This window comes from Labrus mixtus, chromosome 11 (genome assembly GCF_963584025.1).
Source record: "Labrus mixtus chromosome 11, fLabMix1.1, whole genome shotgun sequence".
NCBI lineage: Eukaryota > Metazoa > Chordata > Actinopteri > Labriformes > Labridae > Labrus > Labrus mixtus.
In genome coordinates this window covers 16,303,776-16,320,311 of record NC_083622.1, presented here as the reverse complement: position 1 = coordinate 16,320,311, position 16,536 = coordinate 16,303,776, and the positions used below count along the sequence as shown (strand labels likewise).

The following is a 16,536-nucleotide window of genomic DNA, read 5'->3' as shown; positions in this document are numbered from 1 at the left end:
ACCGCCGCCTACTGGACAAAACCAAAACCACGGATCAAACTCAACTTTAAAAAATTACTTCATAAATGTTTCTTAAATATTTGTGTCAGATTTTGGTTATATCAGGATTAACTCACGGAGATGTATTATCGCAATTTAAATTGTGTTTTTCATGCACATATTTTAATGTGTTTAGTGCGTTATAAATTAAATGTATTCTTCTAATTATAATAATTGTTTTATTATTATTATTATTATTATTATTATTATTATTATTGAAAACCTAACAAAACAAGACACGGAACATGATACAATTATAATAGGCTACATCAATGACAAAACCCACATACTAACAGAAATCAAGTTTTTTTAAAGGAAGATACAAAGACACAAAAATGAGTAAGAACCTGTTAGAAAACTAAAATGATCAATTTATTTCACTTCAATCTTAATAATTTTAGTTCTATTAAATTAGATTCAGTGTATTTCAATTAAATTCATTGCAATCATTGTCCAGAAAAAGGCTAAACGACACATAGAAAGACATCAGGTTACATAGAAATCAACAAAAGACACTACAGGACAGTTGATTCTCTATCTATGCTCTGTATAACAACGTAAGAAGGAAGGAATAGATACTGTTATATCGTTGTTGTTTTTTATTTCACTATTATATATTTTTTTATTATTATTATCACTTTTCTTTAGTATTATTATATTGTTTTTGTGTTTTTTGTGGGTTTTTTAATCTTTTCTATTTATTTTTTATTATTTTTTGTGTTTTGTGCTTGTCTTTTCTTTTTGCCCCCTGGTATGGTTATGTTATTGTAATTTATGTGTCTATGCGTGTGTGCATGTCTGCGTGTGTGTATGTATGGGCGGGGAGGGGGGGTATGTGTCATGCTACCAAAAAGAAAATTGTCCTTAATGATAATTCCTGTGAGACTTGTAGCACAGGACATTAAGATGGGAAGGAAGTACCTCACCCCACACCTCACAGACTAAATGGACAGTTGACCACCTCACAGTGCAATACAAGTGTGCAATATTAACCTTAAAAACAAAAAACAGTGCAATTATATAATGTGAAAAATATGTGTGCAATAACCTCAGGTGCAATAAGAGATAATAAGTGCAATAAGAAAACATATTTATATTTTCATTTCATTGTACAGTGTTCCCCTTGTTATTTTTATATATAAATATAATAAATATATTGTTTTGTATTATATCTTTGCTTTAATACAGTGTATAACTTCTGTACAGTTTATTTTAATTTACTTAGCTGTTAATACAACTTTTTTTTTTTTTTTTTCTTACAATGCTAGTCTATTTTATATATAATTTTAACTTTTTTGTAGAAGCTGACTCAGGGAGAAACGCACAAGAATTCCAATGTACCTGTACTGTCCTGTACCTGTGCAAATGGCAATAAATATCTATTCTATTCTATTCTATTCTATTATTGTATCATGATATCTGTCAAATTAATAAAGAGATATTGGAGAAAAAAAAAATCAACAAAAGCACAATAAAAGTTAGGAATGAATAAACTGAATTTATAAATAAAGAGCCTATGTAACTATACTCTTTAAAAGAGGCTCCATAATTTGGACTGGTTGCATGAGTGGGAACACTACTGTATTTGCAGGATCAAGATGATTTCATTCAGAGGCATCAAATAAGCAAAGAAATGTAGCCTAGCCTACATAAGATTTAATAATAGCTAGTATTGACACGTGCAGTCACAAAAAAATGCATAGGTTACTCTTGCACAGGTAATAAAATAAATATAAATAATTATATTTATAAAGCATATTCATAAACTCCTTAGGAAATGCTTAAACGAACAGTAATAACATAGGCGTAAATAAACGCATTTTTTTTTCTTCAAAAGGTCGCAAAATATAGGTTGGTCGTTGTGTATATATTGCCTTTCAATACTCGACATTTTAAATCATGTCATTCGGATGGTGCTGGCCCCGGGACATACTTTATTTTGAAGAGTACGCAGACCGGAAGTCCCAGTTGTTAACTCTGACGCTAAGCTGACAGTAGTGTCGCTTCTCTTTGTCAGAGGACCGACTTCCGTTTTCATGTTTGGTCCAGGTTTCTGGAATTTACTATCCAGTGAGCCTGTCACCTGTCTGTTGCTTTGATAAACAGCAGTGGCGATTTAGTATTTTGGCGTGGGAGCCAGTAAAAGGTCCTCTATTTCGGCCTGACAAGACTTTGATTCCTTCATTCTGTTTTATCCTTGAACAACACGACTGTTTACCTAGCTAGCTGGCTAGCATCAGCCAGCTGAGTTAAATCACCTAGCATGTTTCGGTACTTGAATGACGTTGATGACGACCCCTACATGATGTAAGTATTCATATTGATTCAATCTGTTTTTGACGCTGTTATCTTCTAGAGCTTTTAGAACGATTTAAAATGTAATGACTGTATTTTAAGTCACATTTCCCTGTGTGCCTTAAGCAGGTACATAACGTTACCCTAGCCAGCTGTGGGGGCCTACAAGGGTCCACCATGTTGGATAGACAATAATAAAAAAAAAAATCTGTCAGCTCAACAGGACCTGGTTATCCAAACAGTTGCCAAAGTGACACATTTTAATCTCTCGTATAACTTGTTTCCCAATTAAAGTTTAAGATTGTAATTCAGCTAATTGGTGACAGGTGGCAAGTTATTTAAAAGTCAAGCTACCGCGGGACTTCTTTACGTAACAGAAGCTGCAGAATAATCCTCACATCCGACCAGTGCATGCGGACAATTACTGACCATTTCACTGTTTGATAAATAAAATGACTTCAGATGGCATTTGCCAAGAAACTGCTAGGAATAGGTTGATTATATGTAGGTCCAGGTTGCTTTTACAAACCTGCTGCATCAGCATACATAGTTTATTATTATTTTGAATTCACCTGATGCACCTGTGATTTTCTGATGGAACTAGTTTAACCCGAAATGTCTGAAAATAGTGAACAGCCTTTGTGATATCTGTCCAGAGTTGCTTTTTTTTTCTGCTATAGTTTATACTTATACACTATACACATATACTATACTGGAAAAAGAAAATAATCAAATTCGAGACACATGTGAAGTTTTATTTTATGTGTCAAGTATTATTAGTAGTATTTGATTGTCAAGTTAAGTGTTAATAAATTTTCTGTAGATTTAATTATTTACTTATAAATGCATGTCTGATTTTTATTTTTAGCTCCTTCCATAATCTTGAAAAGAAAGGAATAGAAAATCCAAACCTACATATGTAATTTGAAATAAAACAAGTAGAAATAATTATATTACGTACATTGAATGAGGTGGTTTGATTTATTAGTGAATTGACGTAAAGTCAATTTGCAATAATTGCTCAAACAATTACCGGTCCCAACCCGATAAATGAGATAAATTGCTGTCTCTGTATGTTTATTTTCTTTTAAAATAATGATCATAATATTGAGATTGTATAGGCTGTTCATTGAATGAAAAGGGAATTCAGTAAATTGAAAGTTGTTAGTTGCCATGTTAATCTTTTATAGCTCATCAAATGCTGGTTCGGGGGGAATTCAGACTTGGTTATCAGCCTCATGCCAGGTTCAGACTGTACAATTTTGGGCTGTCGCAGACGAAAGATGATCAATCAATGGCAATATCTGTGGCCGTGGCTCCAAAACATTGGTTCTACGTCGCACTGTGAGGGAGGATACAGAGCCTCTTTGTAGATCCTGCTGTTCTTCAAGACTCTGGTGAAGTGGACAGCGCCAGGTTACCCCACAAAGATGTTGATGACGAAGCCCTCCCCATCACATACTGCCTGCAGCTGTATGGATGGGAAGAGCTTTCTGTTGAGGTTATCCTGGCCATTGGGTCCTCGGGGGGGTCTTCATGCGGACATGGCACCCATACATCTGTAGAACACTGCACTGTTGTCCAGTGCAAGTAAATGCTTGGACAACCTCATCCAGGTCTCCAGCAGTGGGCAGCTTGATGACCTCCCGCTGCTATCTTCTCTACTCAAGAGTGCATCATGTTGTGGACTGTAGACTTGGAGACATAAAAAGACCCGGGCCACCACACGGTATGACAAGCTGTGTGCATACCAGTAGACAGTGACCAGTACATGTACCTCATGTAACCAGCCCTGTGAGGCGTCAGTAGTCAGCCATGAGGTCCTCTTGGCCATCAGTGCACATCAACGACTGGCACATGAGGAGTGATGTGGGCATGTACAGGTGTTCTGAACTCCAGCTACGGAATAATGGAAAGTGTGTGAAACATTTTCTTCATGAACACCAACTTTTGACCAAGCTACCTAGACTTATAATTTGTAACTTATTCACAGGCTTTGATGTTGCCTACTTTCCTCCACCTGGCCCAGATGTTGTGTGTGTGTGTGTGTGTGTGTGTGTGTTTGCATGAGCATTAGCTTTGTTGAGCATAATTTTAAGATATCTGATCAAACAACCTACAGCTATCAATGAGTGCTGAATTTGTGATGTCCTAGGTCGGATAGGTTGGTTAGTATAAATACTACATAAGGCATTAGACTTGCATGAAGACTACCTCTAGTGAGGAGTGTAGACACAATGCAGTTGTGGCTCTCCTGTGCCTTGAGGCCTAATGGGCCTCCTGCATCATATGCCACCTGGCATGTAATTCAACACATTGCTGCACATTGTCTGTCATGTTTTCCTATAAATTTGGTCTGTGATTTTCTGACACTTTTTATATGCTTGGTATCTGCTTAACTGGCGAGCTAAAGCTGAGAGTTTGTGGACACACCTGCCTTAACCCACATGGCGTGGTCCAGTGATAGCCTACATCCAGCTGCAATAAAATTAAATCAATATGGCCTGCAATCAATAACAGAGATTAGTTCTTGTGTATGAATATACAGGTTCACATGCATACATGGTAATGTCAATTTGATTTGGAAAGCACCAAGGCAAATCACAATGAAAGTTACTTACTAATTACAAATAAAAAAAGCAGCATGAAATGACGCACTAATTAGCGCGATCACAAAGGTGTTGAAGCCGCCGAAATCGTACACTAACAATAACGTGACTTACTTCAAGCGCTCTTTGAAACACTGGCATCCCAAGTGTTGCCACTACCGTGTCCATATTTTTCTATTTACCCTCTTTTTTCTTTTATTCCATAAAGACGTAAACGCCAAAATGGCAAGGGCTTTCAGTTGACTGCCACGGCAACCTCAGCTCGATCAGGTTGATTCACACTGCAGACACTATTGACGCTGCGTGTTGACCGGCCTAGCGGTCTACGATTCACTCGGTACCTCACAGCAGTGTGTACATGCATGCTGTAACCAACATTATGATATCTGTGTCGCAAAACAATGTTACTTTTTTACAAAAATCAATTGTCATTAAAAATGTAGCAATACCAATACACCAGACTTATTAGACACAGTTTATAAATTATACAATTATAGTTGACACCATTCATTTTTAGAAATATTTTACTTGGGTCCGAACATAATTTAGCGTCTCTATTCAAGCCTATGTGTATTCTATTTGAGTTCTGTAATTATGTTTGACAAACTTTTCCCCTCACATCCTTTTCAACCTGCACTCACAAACCCGTGTGATTCTTCAACCCAGTCAATTAAAAAGCATCATAAGAAGTCAAAAAGTTTCACTATGAACTGTGCTTTCTTCCAGGGATCCCTTCGCAGCTCACAGGCAGCAGATGAGGGTTCTCTTTGGACCATTTGGCATGGACCCCTTCGCTCTTGCCCCCCAAATACAGCCACGTGCACCTCGCAGACAAGTAACGGTGTGTTTTGTTTACAGAATGACCCCTTGTTTGTTTGTGTTTGGTTTGTTTGTGAACCTCAAAGTTTATCTGATATATAGTTTTAAGTTTTTATGGTGCATTCTTTTCTTCTAGGCTGGTCCACTGGCCCCCTTTGGCATGATGGGAATGGTGAGTATCTGCCTCAATGACCTCTCTTAATATGTGTAAAAGCAGTCAATGTGTTTTAGAATAACTAAAACAGGGTGGAAATTTAGATCCAGTTTCAGGTGGGCCTAGATTATGGTTCAAATAAAGTTGGGGTTCCCAGACTTCCCAGATCTTTCCTTTCTTAATCACCATCACCCTATTTTCTTTTACTAGAAATCAATGGACAAGCAACCAATCGTTTATTTTATAATCAAGATGTTTGTTAGGGCATTAAAGCTGTATTTAATGCATCTTTTGACTCTGGAGATAATGTGGTGACCTTGCACTGACAGACCTTACACATGATTTTTTCATTGTATGAACATTAAGATGTTTTCCCTCATTTATTTCCGCAGGGTGGAGGAGGATTCATGGATATGTTTGGCATGATGGGAGAAATGATGGGAAGCATGGTGAGAAGTTATTTCAACCAATACCAAATAAACAGAAAGTAATTACCCTCATGAATGAAAACTCACAGGACACCACCTCACCTTCTGTGTTTCTTTCTCTTCTTTTTCTTCCTAAAGGAAAGAATGTCCGGTTCCCCAAACTGTCAGACGTTCTCCTCCTCAACAGTGATCTCCTACTCGTCCACAGACTGCGGGGCTCCTGAAGTTTATCAGCAGACTAGTGAGACAAGAACAGGCCCTGGAGGGGTGAGATTAACTGGCAGCTGTTAAAATGATTACAGTGCATGCTGGGAGGTGTTTTAGTTACTTCCACTTAAGTAGACCTGAAGAGCAAGCCTGAGTGAACATGCTGACTTCACGCTTTGTTTGTTCAGGCTTGACTGAGGTGTTACGGCCTCATTAACACACAAGATCCCATGTAACTGTAGTGACAATAAATAGATCATGTGTAGTATAAATATCGTTGTGTTCATGCAAACACTTCAGCATGAGTTCATTCAGAGTGTCAAACATCCTGATGGTTTTAGTAAATGTAGTTGTTTTTTTTACCTTAGATCCGAGAGACGCGGCAGTCCATGAGGGACAGTGAGAGCGGCCTCGAGCGTCTAGCTATCGGCCACCACATTGGAGAGCGTGCACACATAATGGAGCGTTCGCGAAATCGCCGCACTGGAGACCGCGAAGAAAGACAAGACTACATTAACCTAGATGAGAGTAAGTCTTTGATTCCAGACAGTGACTGTTTATTGCCATTGTTCTCAAAATTTTCTGAGAATTTTACCTGTGTGTTTTTTGGAGGATAATTAAGTAGGTGCACCGTTTATGTGGCTGAACAATAAAGGCCTGCTATGTTATTTTAATATATCAAAGGTTTATAAAGTTGCTCATTTGTTTCCACCAGCTGATGCTGCAGCATTCGACGAGGAGTGGAGATGTCAGGCAGGAAGATACGTTCCCCCAAACGCACGGGCACTTGAGTATGGCCGAGATCGACGTGGAGGAGGCCAGCATCTGGCCCTTCCTGCCCCTCCTAGCTCAACACCCCCAACAGCCCATCGGCACGAGTCCCCCAGACACCGCCAGCCCCAACCCCGCCCACGTTACGACTGGTGAGAGGTAAGGGAGAGCAGGAGTGCAGAATATTGATAACCTTGATTCTCCGGTCAGGATGAATAAAGTAAAGACTGATGGAGGATCTGGCTCTCAATTTTGAACACAAAAATTACTTGTACGATCAATAACTTGTGTATTTAGCCGTGAAAATTTCCAGAGAATTTCAGGTGGACTGCTCCTGAAATCCTTCTGATCTGGTTGTTCACACATGTTCCTCGCAGCGGGAGACTATCCAGGTCGGACGGGGGTCTCCTGAGGCAAGACGTCATAGAATGAAGCGATAGTGGCAGACGAAGCGACAGAGTCCGCAATGCGACGCTATAATGAGACTATTTGCCTTTATATCAATTCTATCTGTACTTTGACAGAATCAGAATATCAACAAAAGAGCGGGAAAGTCCAAGAGCAGAAAATATAGTTCAGACGTTTAATTACGTACACAGAGATCGTACCAGTCGCGTGCAGACAGTCTTATCAGCTCACTGGGACTTTCTGCAGAAAGAATAGACGGGGGCTGGCAGGAGAAACTCTGTATAAAGTCTGAGTGAAATACTCAACAGTTTGCGTTCCTGCATGCAGCTCCTCCTGCAGATATCAGGAGTTTTTCAGGAGTGTTGTGTAGGTGTGCAAGCACTGTTGGTTAAAGTATGCAGACCAATAAAAGCACACAATATATTTATTTATTTTTCTTTAATAAAGAGCTAGATGTTATTTTAGATTTGGATCTTTGAATGTCGATCAGTTTTAGAGTATTGACCTTTTTAAATAGAGCCTTGGCAAGCACCTTAATAATAATACAATGCTGATTCTTTATGGTAAAGAACTGTACTTAGAGGCTCTTATACAGTGTACATTAAGAGTAATCGTGCATGTTTAATGTATGGTCCATTTTATGAGACTGGTCTCATTAACTTCATTGCGCTGATCGATACACATTTTGTAGAATGAATGAATATTTGTACAAAGACTGTGCTGCAAATGCAAAAAATGTGTGTTATTAATCTATACCCATCTTGTGTTTTGGGTCATAATAACAGTCAACATATGAGAAAGTGCTCCTAAAGTTTTTATACCGTCAGAAATGTAACATAAGTTTTCTGTGATTATCATTTGGCATTCCTTTCAGTGCAAAAACACTCTGCTGATTCTACCTTTGCTCTCCTGTCTTTTTAAACACATTGGGCCTTGGTTGGCTCTCCCTGCAGGTGTCACACCTTGGCGACCAGATGGAAGGAGTTGAGGGAAAATCACCTCGATGCTGTGAACCACGCTTGAGACGGAAGTTGATGAACTTCACAACTGCCCCGTCGTAAATGTTTGATATGACTGGACTGTCTCTACATAAACACAGACACACAAACAGACCACACACACACACACACACACACACACACACAAACACACACACACACACACACACACACAAGTGATAGTTACATTTAAAGCTCTATTACTCAAACACAAACATACACACACATGCACACACAGTGGCACCCTGGTGCAAACATGGGTCTAACTACACTCACTTTATATATACTCATTCTGAAAACTTGACATGTGTTCTGCCCGCTGCACTAAAGTGCTTCAGTATACAGTACATCTGCTGTACAGTCCATTTTATGTTTGTGAAGGCACTAGTGTGTCAGTGAATTGAATTGTATACTGTTAACTAATTAATCTAACTAAATAAAAGTTCATTAAACATTGTTAGATAATTACAAATGGTGTCTCTGTTGTGGCTGTGTTTTCAACTGCATGTCTGAAATGTGTGTTTTTAAATACTGAATCGTTCAATTTATCAATGTACAGTTTCAAAGCCATTCTTATATATAATTAAATCATTCAAGCGAAGGTTCTTCTTTACGCCTACATGATTGTTTAAATTATTTTGTTCTCGGCAGCTGTAAATTCTGCTAATCTCTTAATCTGCTGCTGTGGATGAATATTGTCCCCCATCTGTGTGTGCATGTGTTTGTGTGCTCCCTCTTCCTTGAGTCTGCTGGGGATGTGACATCTAGGTGGAGCACTGAAGTGGATTAGCCAATGAAAAGCATACTCTTGACAAATCACTCCCATAGCAGGCTCCTTTTCTGCCTCCTTCTGTTTTATCTAGCTGTATCTTTAATTATATCCTGGACTATTTTTAAATGCACGTCCCCGCTCCAGCATGCACTGCTCCTGTCACCTGTCTTCTTGTCTGCTTTAATCCCCATCACAAGATCTCTCATGTTCTCCACCAAGGCAGCTCACTTTGTGCAGCTGTCTCTGCTTAGATATATCCCTCTCATCATGTCTTTGTTTGGATATTTTTTGCCTGTCAACCTCATCTGAAGTATACACGTGTTCATCTCCATATTTTTGCTCGTACCTTTCAGCCAGTTATGTCATTCTCTGCAGGAGAATCGCATAGTCTGAATTTGTCAGCAACCACAATTTAGCTTTTCATGTTAGCAGTTTGCTGAGACAATATTTGCACACGTCATGAGTGATTCGGCGGCTGGTTAGCAAATTAGCAGATGTACACACAGCAAGCAGTGCCAAGCGAACTGCAGGGTTTGCAGGAAGTGAGGATGATGATGTTAAAAGTCTGAATAGGAATCAGAAACAAAGAGTGCAATCACAACACATCTTGGCCAGCTATTCTCTGCCCTTTAATTCTCTGCATCTTTGAAAAACAAACAAAAAAACCCTGTAACCTCTGCTATTCTCCTCTACCCTCCTTTCTACCTTCCCTTTTTTCCCCTCCTCTCCTTGTTACGCTCCCTCCCCTCCTCTCTGCATCTTCCAATGACTCACACGTTCCCCCTCCCCCCGGTGTGTCATATGGTTTCACCCCTTCTCCTCCCACCTCCCCGTCTCTCCATCTCTGCCTCTCTTTCGGCCACAATCGCTCACTTTCTCCACAAGGCTTCTAACACGCTGCAGGTAACGTTCAAAACGATTGATTTCTTTCTATATTTCCTCTCCATCCTTCTCAGCCTCCTCCATCTTCATCCCTCCCTTCTCCTCCTGATCGTCTGTTTTCACACCACCTCATCTCCATTGGTCCGTGTTCTCTGTCACTGACAGAAAATTGAGTTGTGTTGTGGTCTGGAACAGGGTGACAGTAGATGCATAAATAGGTAGGGGTTATTAGCTTTTGATTTATATTCTCTTTGCTGTATATTTGTTGTTTGTGTGTGTGTGTGTGCAAGCATCTTCCTTGAAGCATCTTTTTGAAATGACATCCATCCTTAAGGCTGCGTCACTATCATCACAGTGTGTGTGCATGTGAGGAAGAGAGATTAAAATACTCGTCTAATATGAAAATAAGGCACCTTAACGCTGCAGTATTAACAGTGAATTTGATGTGTGATATTTTCATCCGTCTCTGCATACGCCTTCCCTTTCCCCTACTTTCCTGTTTTCATGAAATATAGAAAAAACTAGTACATTTTTTGTGACTGAGCCTTGACATGTAATGTGCAATAGAAATTGATATATAAAGCTTTTTTTTTTTCATTTTCTTTTTACAGGATGTCCATAGTGAATATTGTTGCCAGGGAGATCCTGGACTCCAGGGGAAACCCAACTGTGGAAGTGGATCTGCATACTGGCAAAGGTTAAAAAAGCTTACTTTCTAAAGCATTATAAACACGTTGTATAACTGTTTACTTTTCTTTATTGTCCCACCAGGGCACACAGAAGACAACATAAACAAGGACAACATCGCAGTAAAATCAAAATCAAAAACAGAGTTAAAAAAATCTGAACAAAACAATATAAAAACATTGCAGTAAAATAAATGAAGAGCTCATACCAAAATGGATATTTTTTATATATGTATAGATATGTAAACCTACTTTCGCCCCTGCCTCCTCAACCTCTCACATTTTTTTTCCTCAAATTCCAGGTCTGTTCAGGGCTGCTGTGCCCAGTGGAGCGTCCACTGGCATCTATGAGGCTCTGGAGCTCCGTGATGGAGACAAAACCCGCTACAAGGGCAAAGGTGAATACTTGTCAAAAAACACGACATATGTGTCTTTCTTTTCATGTTCTCTCTCTGACTGTCACTGGTTTTGCTCTGAGGAAAATATGAGTGATATTAGGTGTCCCAACATATCCCCTTCTGTCTCAGGTGTAACCAAAGCTGTAAATCACATTAATGACACCCTTGGACCTGCACTCATCCAGTCTGTAAGTAGTAGTGCAGATTTTTCTTAATGTAACACAGAAATGTGAGAAGGATATAAAATAAACCTGTTTTTCTTTCAGGGGATCAATGTGTTGGAACAAGGGAAACTGGACAACCTGATGATTGAAATGGACGGCACTGAAAACAAATGTAAGCATCATTCACATCTTCTGTACGCTGGTGACATACATGTGCAATGACATGTTTCTGCACCAGTGGCCACTGACTGCTCCTGCCTTTCTCCCAGCTAAGTTTGGGGCCAATTCTATTCTTGGAGTATCACTGGCCATATGCAAAGCTGGAGCAGCAGAGAAAGGTGTACCCTTGTACCGTCACATTGCTGATCTGGCAGGAAACAGCGAGTTGGTGCTCCCAGTTCCTGTGAGTCCTTGTGTAAAAAATGCTAATCTTTCAAACACAACAAAAACCAAACAGAATCGCATCTCACTTATCTATTCCTTATTTTTAGGCTTTTAATGTGATCAATGGGGGCTCACATGCTGGTAACAGGCTGGCCATGCAGGAGTTCATGGTACTTCCTGTAGGGGCGGAGTCTTTCCGTGATGCACTACGTGTAGGGGCAGAGCTCTACCAGACACTGAGAGGTGTCATCAAGGAGAAATATGGTCAGGATGCTACAAATGTGGGAGATGAAGGAGGGTTTGCCCCCAATATTCAAGAGAACAGTGAAGGTAAGTACATCCTAAATCTAAATGATTTTTCCTGTATTTCCATTGATGTTATCTTACACCGTTCTGTTTCTCTCCTTCAGCTCTGGAGTTGATCAAGACAGCCATAGAGAAAGCTGGCTTCACAGACAAAGTGGTGATAGGGATGGATGTTGCCGCTTCAGAGTTTTTCATCGAGGGCAAGTACGATCTGGACTTTAAGTCTCCACCAAATGCAGCCCGCAACATCAGTGCTGATGAGCTGGCGAGCATCTACCAGGGATTCATTAATAACTACCCAGGTGTGTATTCTGACTTGTATATGTGACAGAATTAGTTCAATATACTTACTTTTTTTTTACTCACGGTAGAGTTCCACAGAGCACATGATGTGGACAAACTGTAATCAATATGGACCTTTATAGGACGATCTGATTTGACAAGAGGCATTCCATGAGCGCTGATATGGAGTGTAACAGCACTGGGACTCTTGAGTTTATTTACAGACTCTTATTTCACTGATGCACCATAAAAAGAAAGATCCACAAAAAGGTGTGTAAAACAAGAGAGCTGATCTGCAGTGATGTGTAGACACAAACAAAGTAGCAAGAGTGCAGAATTATAATTTTCTTCAAATGATTTTTTGGGGCCATTTGTGCCTTTACTAGATAGGACAGTCAGGAGTGACAGGAGGGGACATGTGGAAACTGTCAGGTATCAAACCCGAACCCGAGATGACTGTGAGGACTTCAGGCTCTGCACATGGGACGCATGCTAGAACCACTAGGTTTAACCGGTGCCCTAAATTGTTTATTTTTTGATTGGCAACTGACCAGTTCCAAAGTAATAATATCACACTTTAGGCCATTCTGTTGTACTAAATATCAGTATAGCTGTAATAATTATCTATCCTATGACTGACCTTAAGCCTTGCTGATATTCAGTTTAACTGCACAGCATCGCTTAGATAAGGAGAATATTAAACACTGACCTCCAAGCATAGATCCATAGAGAGACTACATCAGTGTCAATAGCTGATTGATTCATTACCAGTAAATGGATACATCTGTTTATTTTCCCACATTTCTACAATCACCTTCTATCTTTCATCACCTCTGCGGTCAGAGAAACTGAGAGAACAAGAGAGCCTGATGTCTCCACAGCCTGCTCTCTCCTCCTGACACTTGTGCCTGTTAAAGAGGTTTTAATTATGCGCTACAGTGCACATTTGGCAAGCGGGGACCCACTCTGATGTGGCTCTTTACCCTGTCAATGGTGTGCTTCCTGCTTGTGTGGGCAAGAGCGTGTGTGCATCTGGGTAATGTGAGTGCCTTTTAAGACATTTCTCCCATTAGAACCTTTATTGCCAATGTCAATGGTGCTCGAATCCTATTGACTTGTAGGTTAATATAAATATAAAAAATATAAAAAATATAAAATTGCCATTTTCAAGCAGCTCATATCATTAGAGGATAGCAGAAAATAGAACATTTCTGACCTTTTCACTTTTTTCCTCAGTGGTGTCTATTGAAGATCCTTTTGACCAGGATGACTGGCCTGCTTGGTCACAGTTCACAGCCTCAGTGGGCATTCAGGTAAGACACACATTTTCCTTTCTTTCTTTTTTTTATCTCTGGAGTGAATCAGTTGAGATGGTTCCTAAAGGAGAACTCAAGCAGTTGAGTGTTGCACTCTCATCCAAGAAAAGGAAGGATACTGTGGAGGTTAAGATGTCTAGACTTTATGGGCTAGAAGCACTGCAAAAGCTGGCTTTTTTTTTTATTAACTCTCCATGCGTGGTGAGTAACAACTTCACCAAACTCACAACTCAGACAACAATCGGATCTATATGTTTAAAATCTGTGCAGTTGTCTATTTATATCATTGGCTTATGCTGTAAATGTGAAAAATCATTGCTCGATGCATCTGTACGTAGGGAAATCACAAATGTTAATATTTTCTAAGTTGATTGGACTTCATGCTGAATTTTACTCTATAAGTTAAAAAAAATGCGCCTCATTGTTTCCTTGACCTTGTTGTATACATTGTGCAGGTGGTTGGAGATGATCTGACGGTCACTAATCCGCGCAGGATACAACGAGCAGTGGAGGACAAGGCCTGCAACTGCTTGCTGCTTAAGGTCAACCAAATTGGCTCAGTAACTGAGGCCATCAAGGCGTGAGTTGAGTGTGTGTGTGTGTGTATTTGATGCATAGATATGGGCAGAAGTATGGGTGTGTGTTCATGCCTGTATAACCTTTGTTCTCACCCTGCCTCTCAGATGTAAGCTGGCCCAGGAAAACGGCTGGGGTGTGATGGTGAGCCACCGCTCAGGAGAGACGGAGGACACTTTTATAGCTGACCTGGTGGTCGGTCTCTGCACTGGACAGGTGATCTTCATTTGAGTCATTGCAATGTACATTTGTAAAAACAAAACAAAAACGATGACATTTTCCTGCACCTCTATGAAATGAATACTTCTGGTGGCAAAGCATTCCGAACATACAGAAGTTTTACAGACTAATTAAAAAGTGTAGTGTTCATACCTCAAACTTTCTTCGGTGTTTTTATCTCTGCAGATCAAGACTGGAGCTCCCTGTCGCTCAGAACGTCTGGCAAAATACAATCAGCTCATGAGGTGCGTATTTTAAATAAATGTATTTGATTAAAGACACATGCAGATGATCTTGTCATGACTTTGAGTTTCTTTTATATGTCTCTTCCTTTTTCCTTCTTTGTTTCATCTGCTGTAATGCTCTTCCCCATTTCTCTGCTTTCTCTACATTTCTCTCTTTTTTTTCTTCCTCGCATCCTCTACCTCTCAGGATTGAGGAAGAGTTGGGTGACCAGGCCCGCTTTGCTGGACATAACTTTCGCAACCCCAGTGCCCTTTGAGTGCCCTTAGCAGTGGCAAGCAAGAAAAAATACATACATACATACAAATCATATATATTTCCCTGACAGATATATAATTATGTAATAACACATGTTTCAGCAGAGCTCTTAACAAACTAATCTATACTTCAGAGAATTAAGAATAATTAGTTTTCACATCACTAAAATCACTGAAGTGCAATATGTTGACCTGATGCTTAAGTAGCTGATAACTGACTAAACCTGGTTGCAGCAAATCCTACACCAAGCCTCGAGGGGAAATAAAATCAGTGTTTCACCTTCAAGCAGACGAGCACTTTTCCTGATCCCTTTGACCCTCTCATTGCACAAGTGTGTTTTTGAACTTTAGTGTCCTGTGTTTCCTCTTTCGCCTCTTCCATTGCGTGTGTGTTACTTTGTCTGCTGTTAAGCTCAATAAAGAAATGGACATATTAACATGACCCAAAGCTTTCTGTGTTTTTATTAAAATGGGAAGCACTGCTATGTAACCTCCTCTCTTGCTGAGAAGCTAAAAAATAACTGAGTCATGTTTGGCTTGAATCCATAACCCTCCTCTGCAGTTTCCCCTTAAAATATAGAAACATTCAAGCATGTTTTACTTCTGGTTATGCTAAAATTGGATGTCACAACAGGTTATCCAAAAAAAAAAAAAGTATAGGCCATTCCAGTTTATATATTTCTGCAAGAATGGTCTTTCTTTTTTTTTTAATCTTGAAGGAATATCTAAGTGTTCTTCTGGAATATAGTAGTAGTAGTATAGCAGTACAACAATTATTAACATTGTCAGTGCTGCTCTTTATATAACTCAAAAACTGTGGTTACTAATTGACTTAAAAGCTGCCTTTGTAGCATAAAAGGAAACATATTTCCACTGTATGAATACATTGAATAGGCTAAAATAAGAAAAAACATTTAACATTTAGTTAATATGACCTCATTTCAAAATGAAACCAGAAGACAAGAGATGTGAATTTATGCATAATGTTTATGACATTTTTGTATATACAATTATAGATAGATATATAGATTTTTAAATTGGCTGTACTATAATTGTATAAGTTATATTGTGTTTATTTCTACAATCTACATATAGGCTAATAGGAGAAACATTGGCTAAAACCTGTCCATGATTTAAAACAAGTGCGTCATCTGCATTGCAAGGTTGCGCCCAAAGCTCATCAATTATTAGCATTTTATTATCAATTATCAGCTGCACGCGCTGGTCTGGTCTTCGTTGCACGGGTTAAGCGGCAGAGGGAGCGCGAGCTGGGCTGCTGGTGATGATGATGAAGGAAGGCTGGAGCCGCGCAGGCGCAACCGA

The 16,536-nt window shown here is 39.5% G+C and overlaps 2 protein-coding genes across 4 annotated transcripts; both read left to right on the top strand.

Moving 5' to 3' along the window:
• The first annotated feature begins 2,031 nt into the window (after positions 1 to 2,031).
• mlf2 (myeloid leukemia factor 2) lies at positions 2,032 to 9,329 on the top strand. Of its 2 annotated transcripts, none has more exons than XM_061049312.1 (8): positions 2,032 to 2,346; positions 5,670 to 5,784; positions 5,899 to 5,934; positions 6,309 to 6,365; positions 6,483 to 6,611; positions 6,920 to 7,079; positions 7,267 to 7,474; positions 8,684 to 9,329. In XM_061049312.1, the coding sequence occupies exons 1-8, from the start codon at positions 2,303 to 2,305 to the stop codon at positions 8,751 to 8,753; spliced, it is 819 nt and encodes a 272-aa protein (XP_060905295.1). In that variant the 5' UTR covers positions 2,032 to 2,302; the 3' UTR covers positions 8,754 to 9,329. The 2 variants fall into 2 exon arrangements, with proteins under 2 accessions (XP_060905295.1, XP_060905297.1); XM_061049314.1 differs by having other exon boundaries at positions 2,033 to 2,346; positions 7,267 to 7,481.
• A 909-nt stretch (positions 9,330 to 10,238) lies between these two features.
• LOC132983057 (gamma-enolase-like) lies at positions 10,239 to 15,655 on the top strand. Of its 2 annotated transcripts, none has more exons than XM_061049286.1 (13): positions 10,239 to 10,403; positions 10,994 to 11,079; positions 11,371 to 11,466; positions 11,596 to 11,654; positions 11,733 to 11,802; positions 11,900 to 12,033; positions 12,122 to 12,344; positions 12,425 to 12,622; positions 13,839 to 13,915; positions 14,374 to 14,498; positions 14,602 to 14,710; positions 14,900 to 14,958; positions 15,146 to 15,655. In XM_061049286.1, the coding sequence occupies exons 2-13, from the start codon at positions 10,995 to 10,997 to the stop codon at positions 15,213 to 15,215; spliced, it is 1,305 nt and encodes a 434-aa protein (XP_060905269.1). In that variant the 5' UTR covers positions 10,239 to 10,403; position 10,994; the 3' UTR covers positions 15,216 to 15,655. The 2 variants fall into 2 exon arrangements, with proteins under 2 accessions (XP_060905269.1, XP_060905270.1); XM_061049287.1 differs by lacking the exon at positions 10,239 to 10,403 and adding an exon at positions 10,442 to 10,600.
• Positions 15,656 to 16,536: the final 881 nt, after the last annotated feature.

Bases quoted from the DNA above. Each gene is read 5' to 3' on its own strand.
- mlf2 (XM_061049312.1), top strand. From the start codon at position 2,303: ATGTTTCGGTACTTGAATGACGTTGATGACGACCCCTACATGAT. The intron at 5,785-5,898 runs GTGTGTTTTGTT...CTTTTCTTCTAG, and splicing joins CACCTCGCAGACAAGTAACG to GCTGGTCCACTGGCCCCCTT. The intron at 6,612-6,919 runs GTGAGATTAACT...TTTTTACCTTAG, and splicing joins CAAGAACAGGCCCTGGAGGG to ATCCGAGAGACGCGGCAGTC.
- LOC132983057 (XM_061049286.1), top strand. From the start codon at position 10,995: ATGTCCATAGTGAATATTGTTGCCAGGGAGATCCTGGACTCCAGGGGA. The intron at 11,080-11,370 runs GTTAAAAAAGCT...CTCAAATTCCAG, and splicing joins GGATCTGCATACTGGCAAAG to GTCTGTTCAGGGCTGCTGTG. The intron at 11,655-11,732 runs GTAAGTAGTAGT...TTTTTCTTTCAG, and splicing joins GACCTGCACTCATCCAGTCT to GGGATCAATGTGTTGGAACA.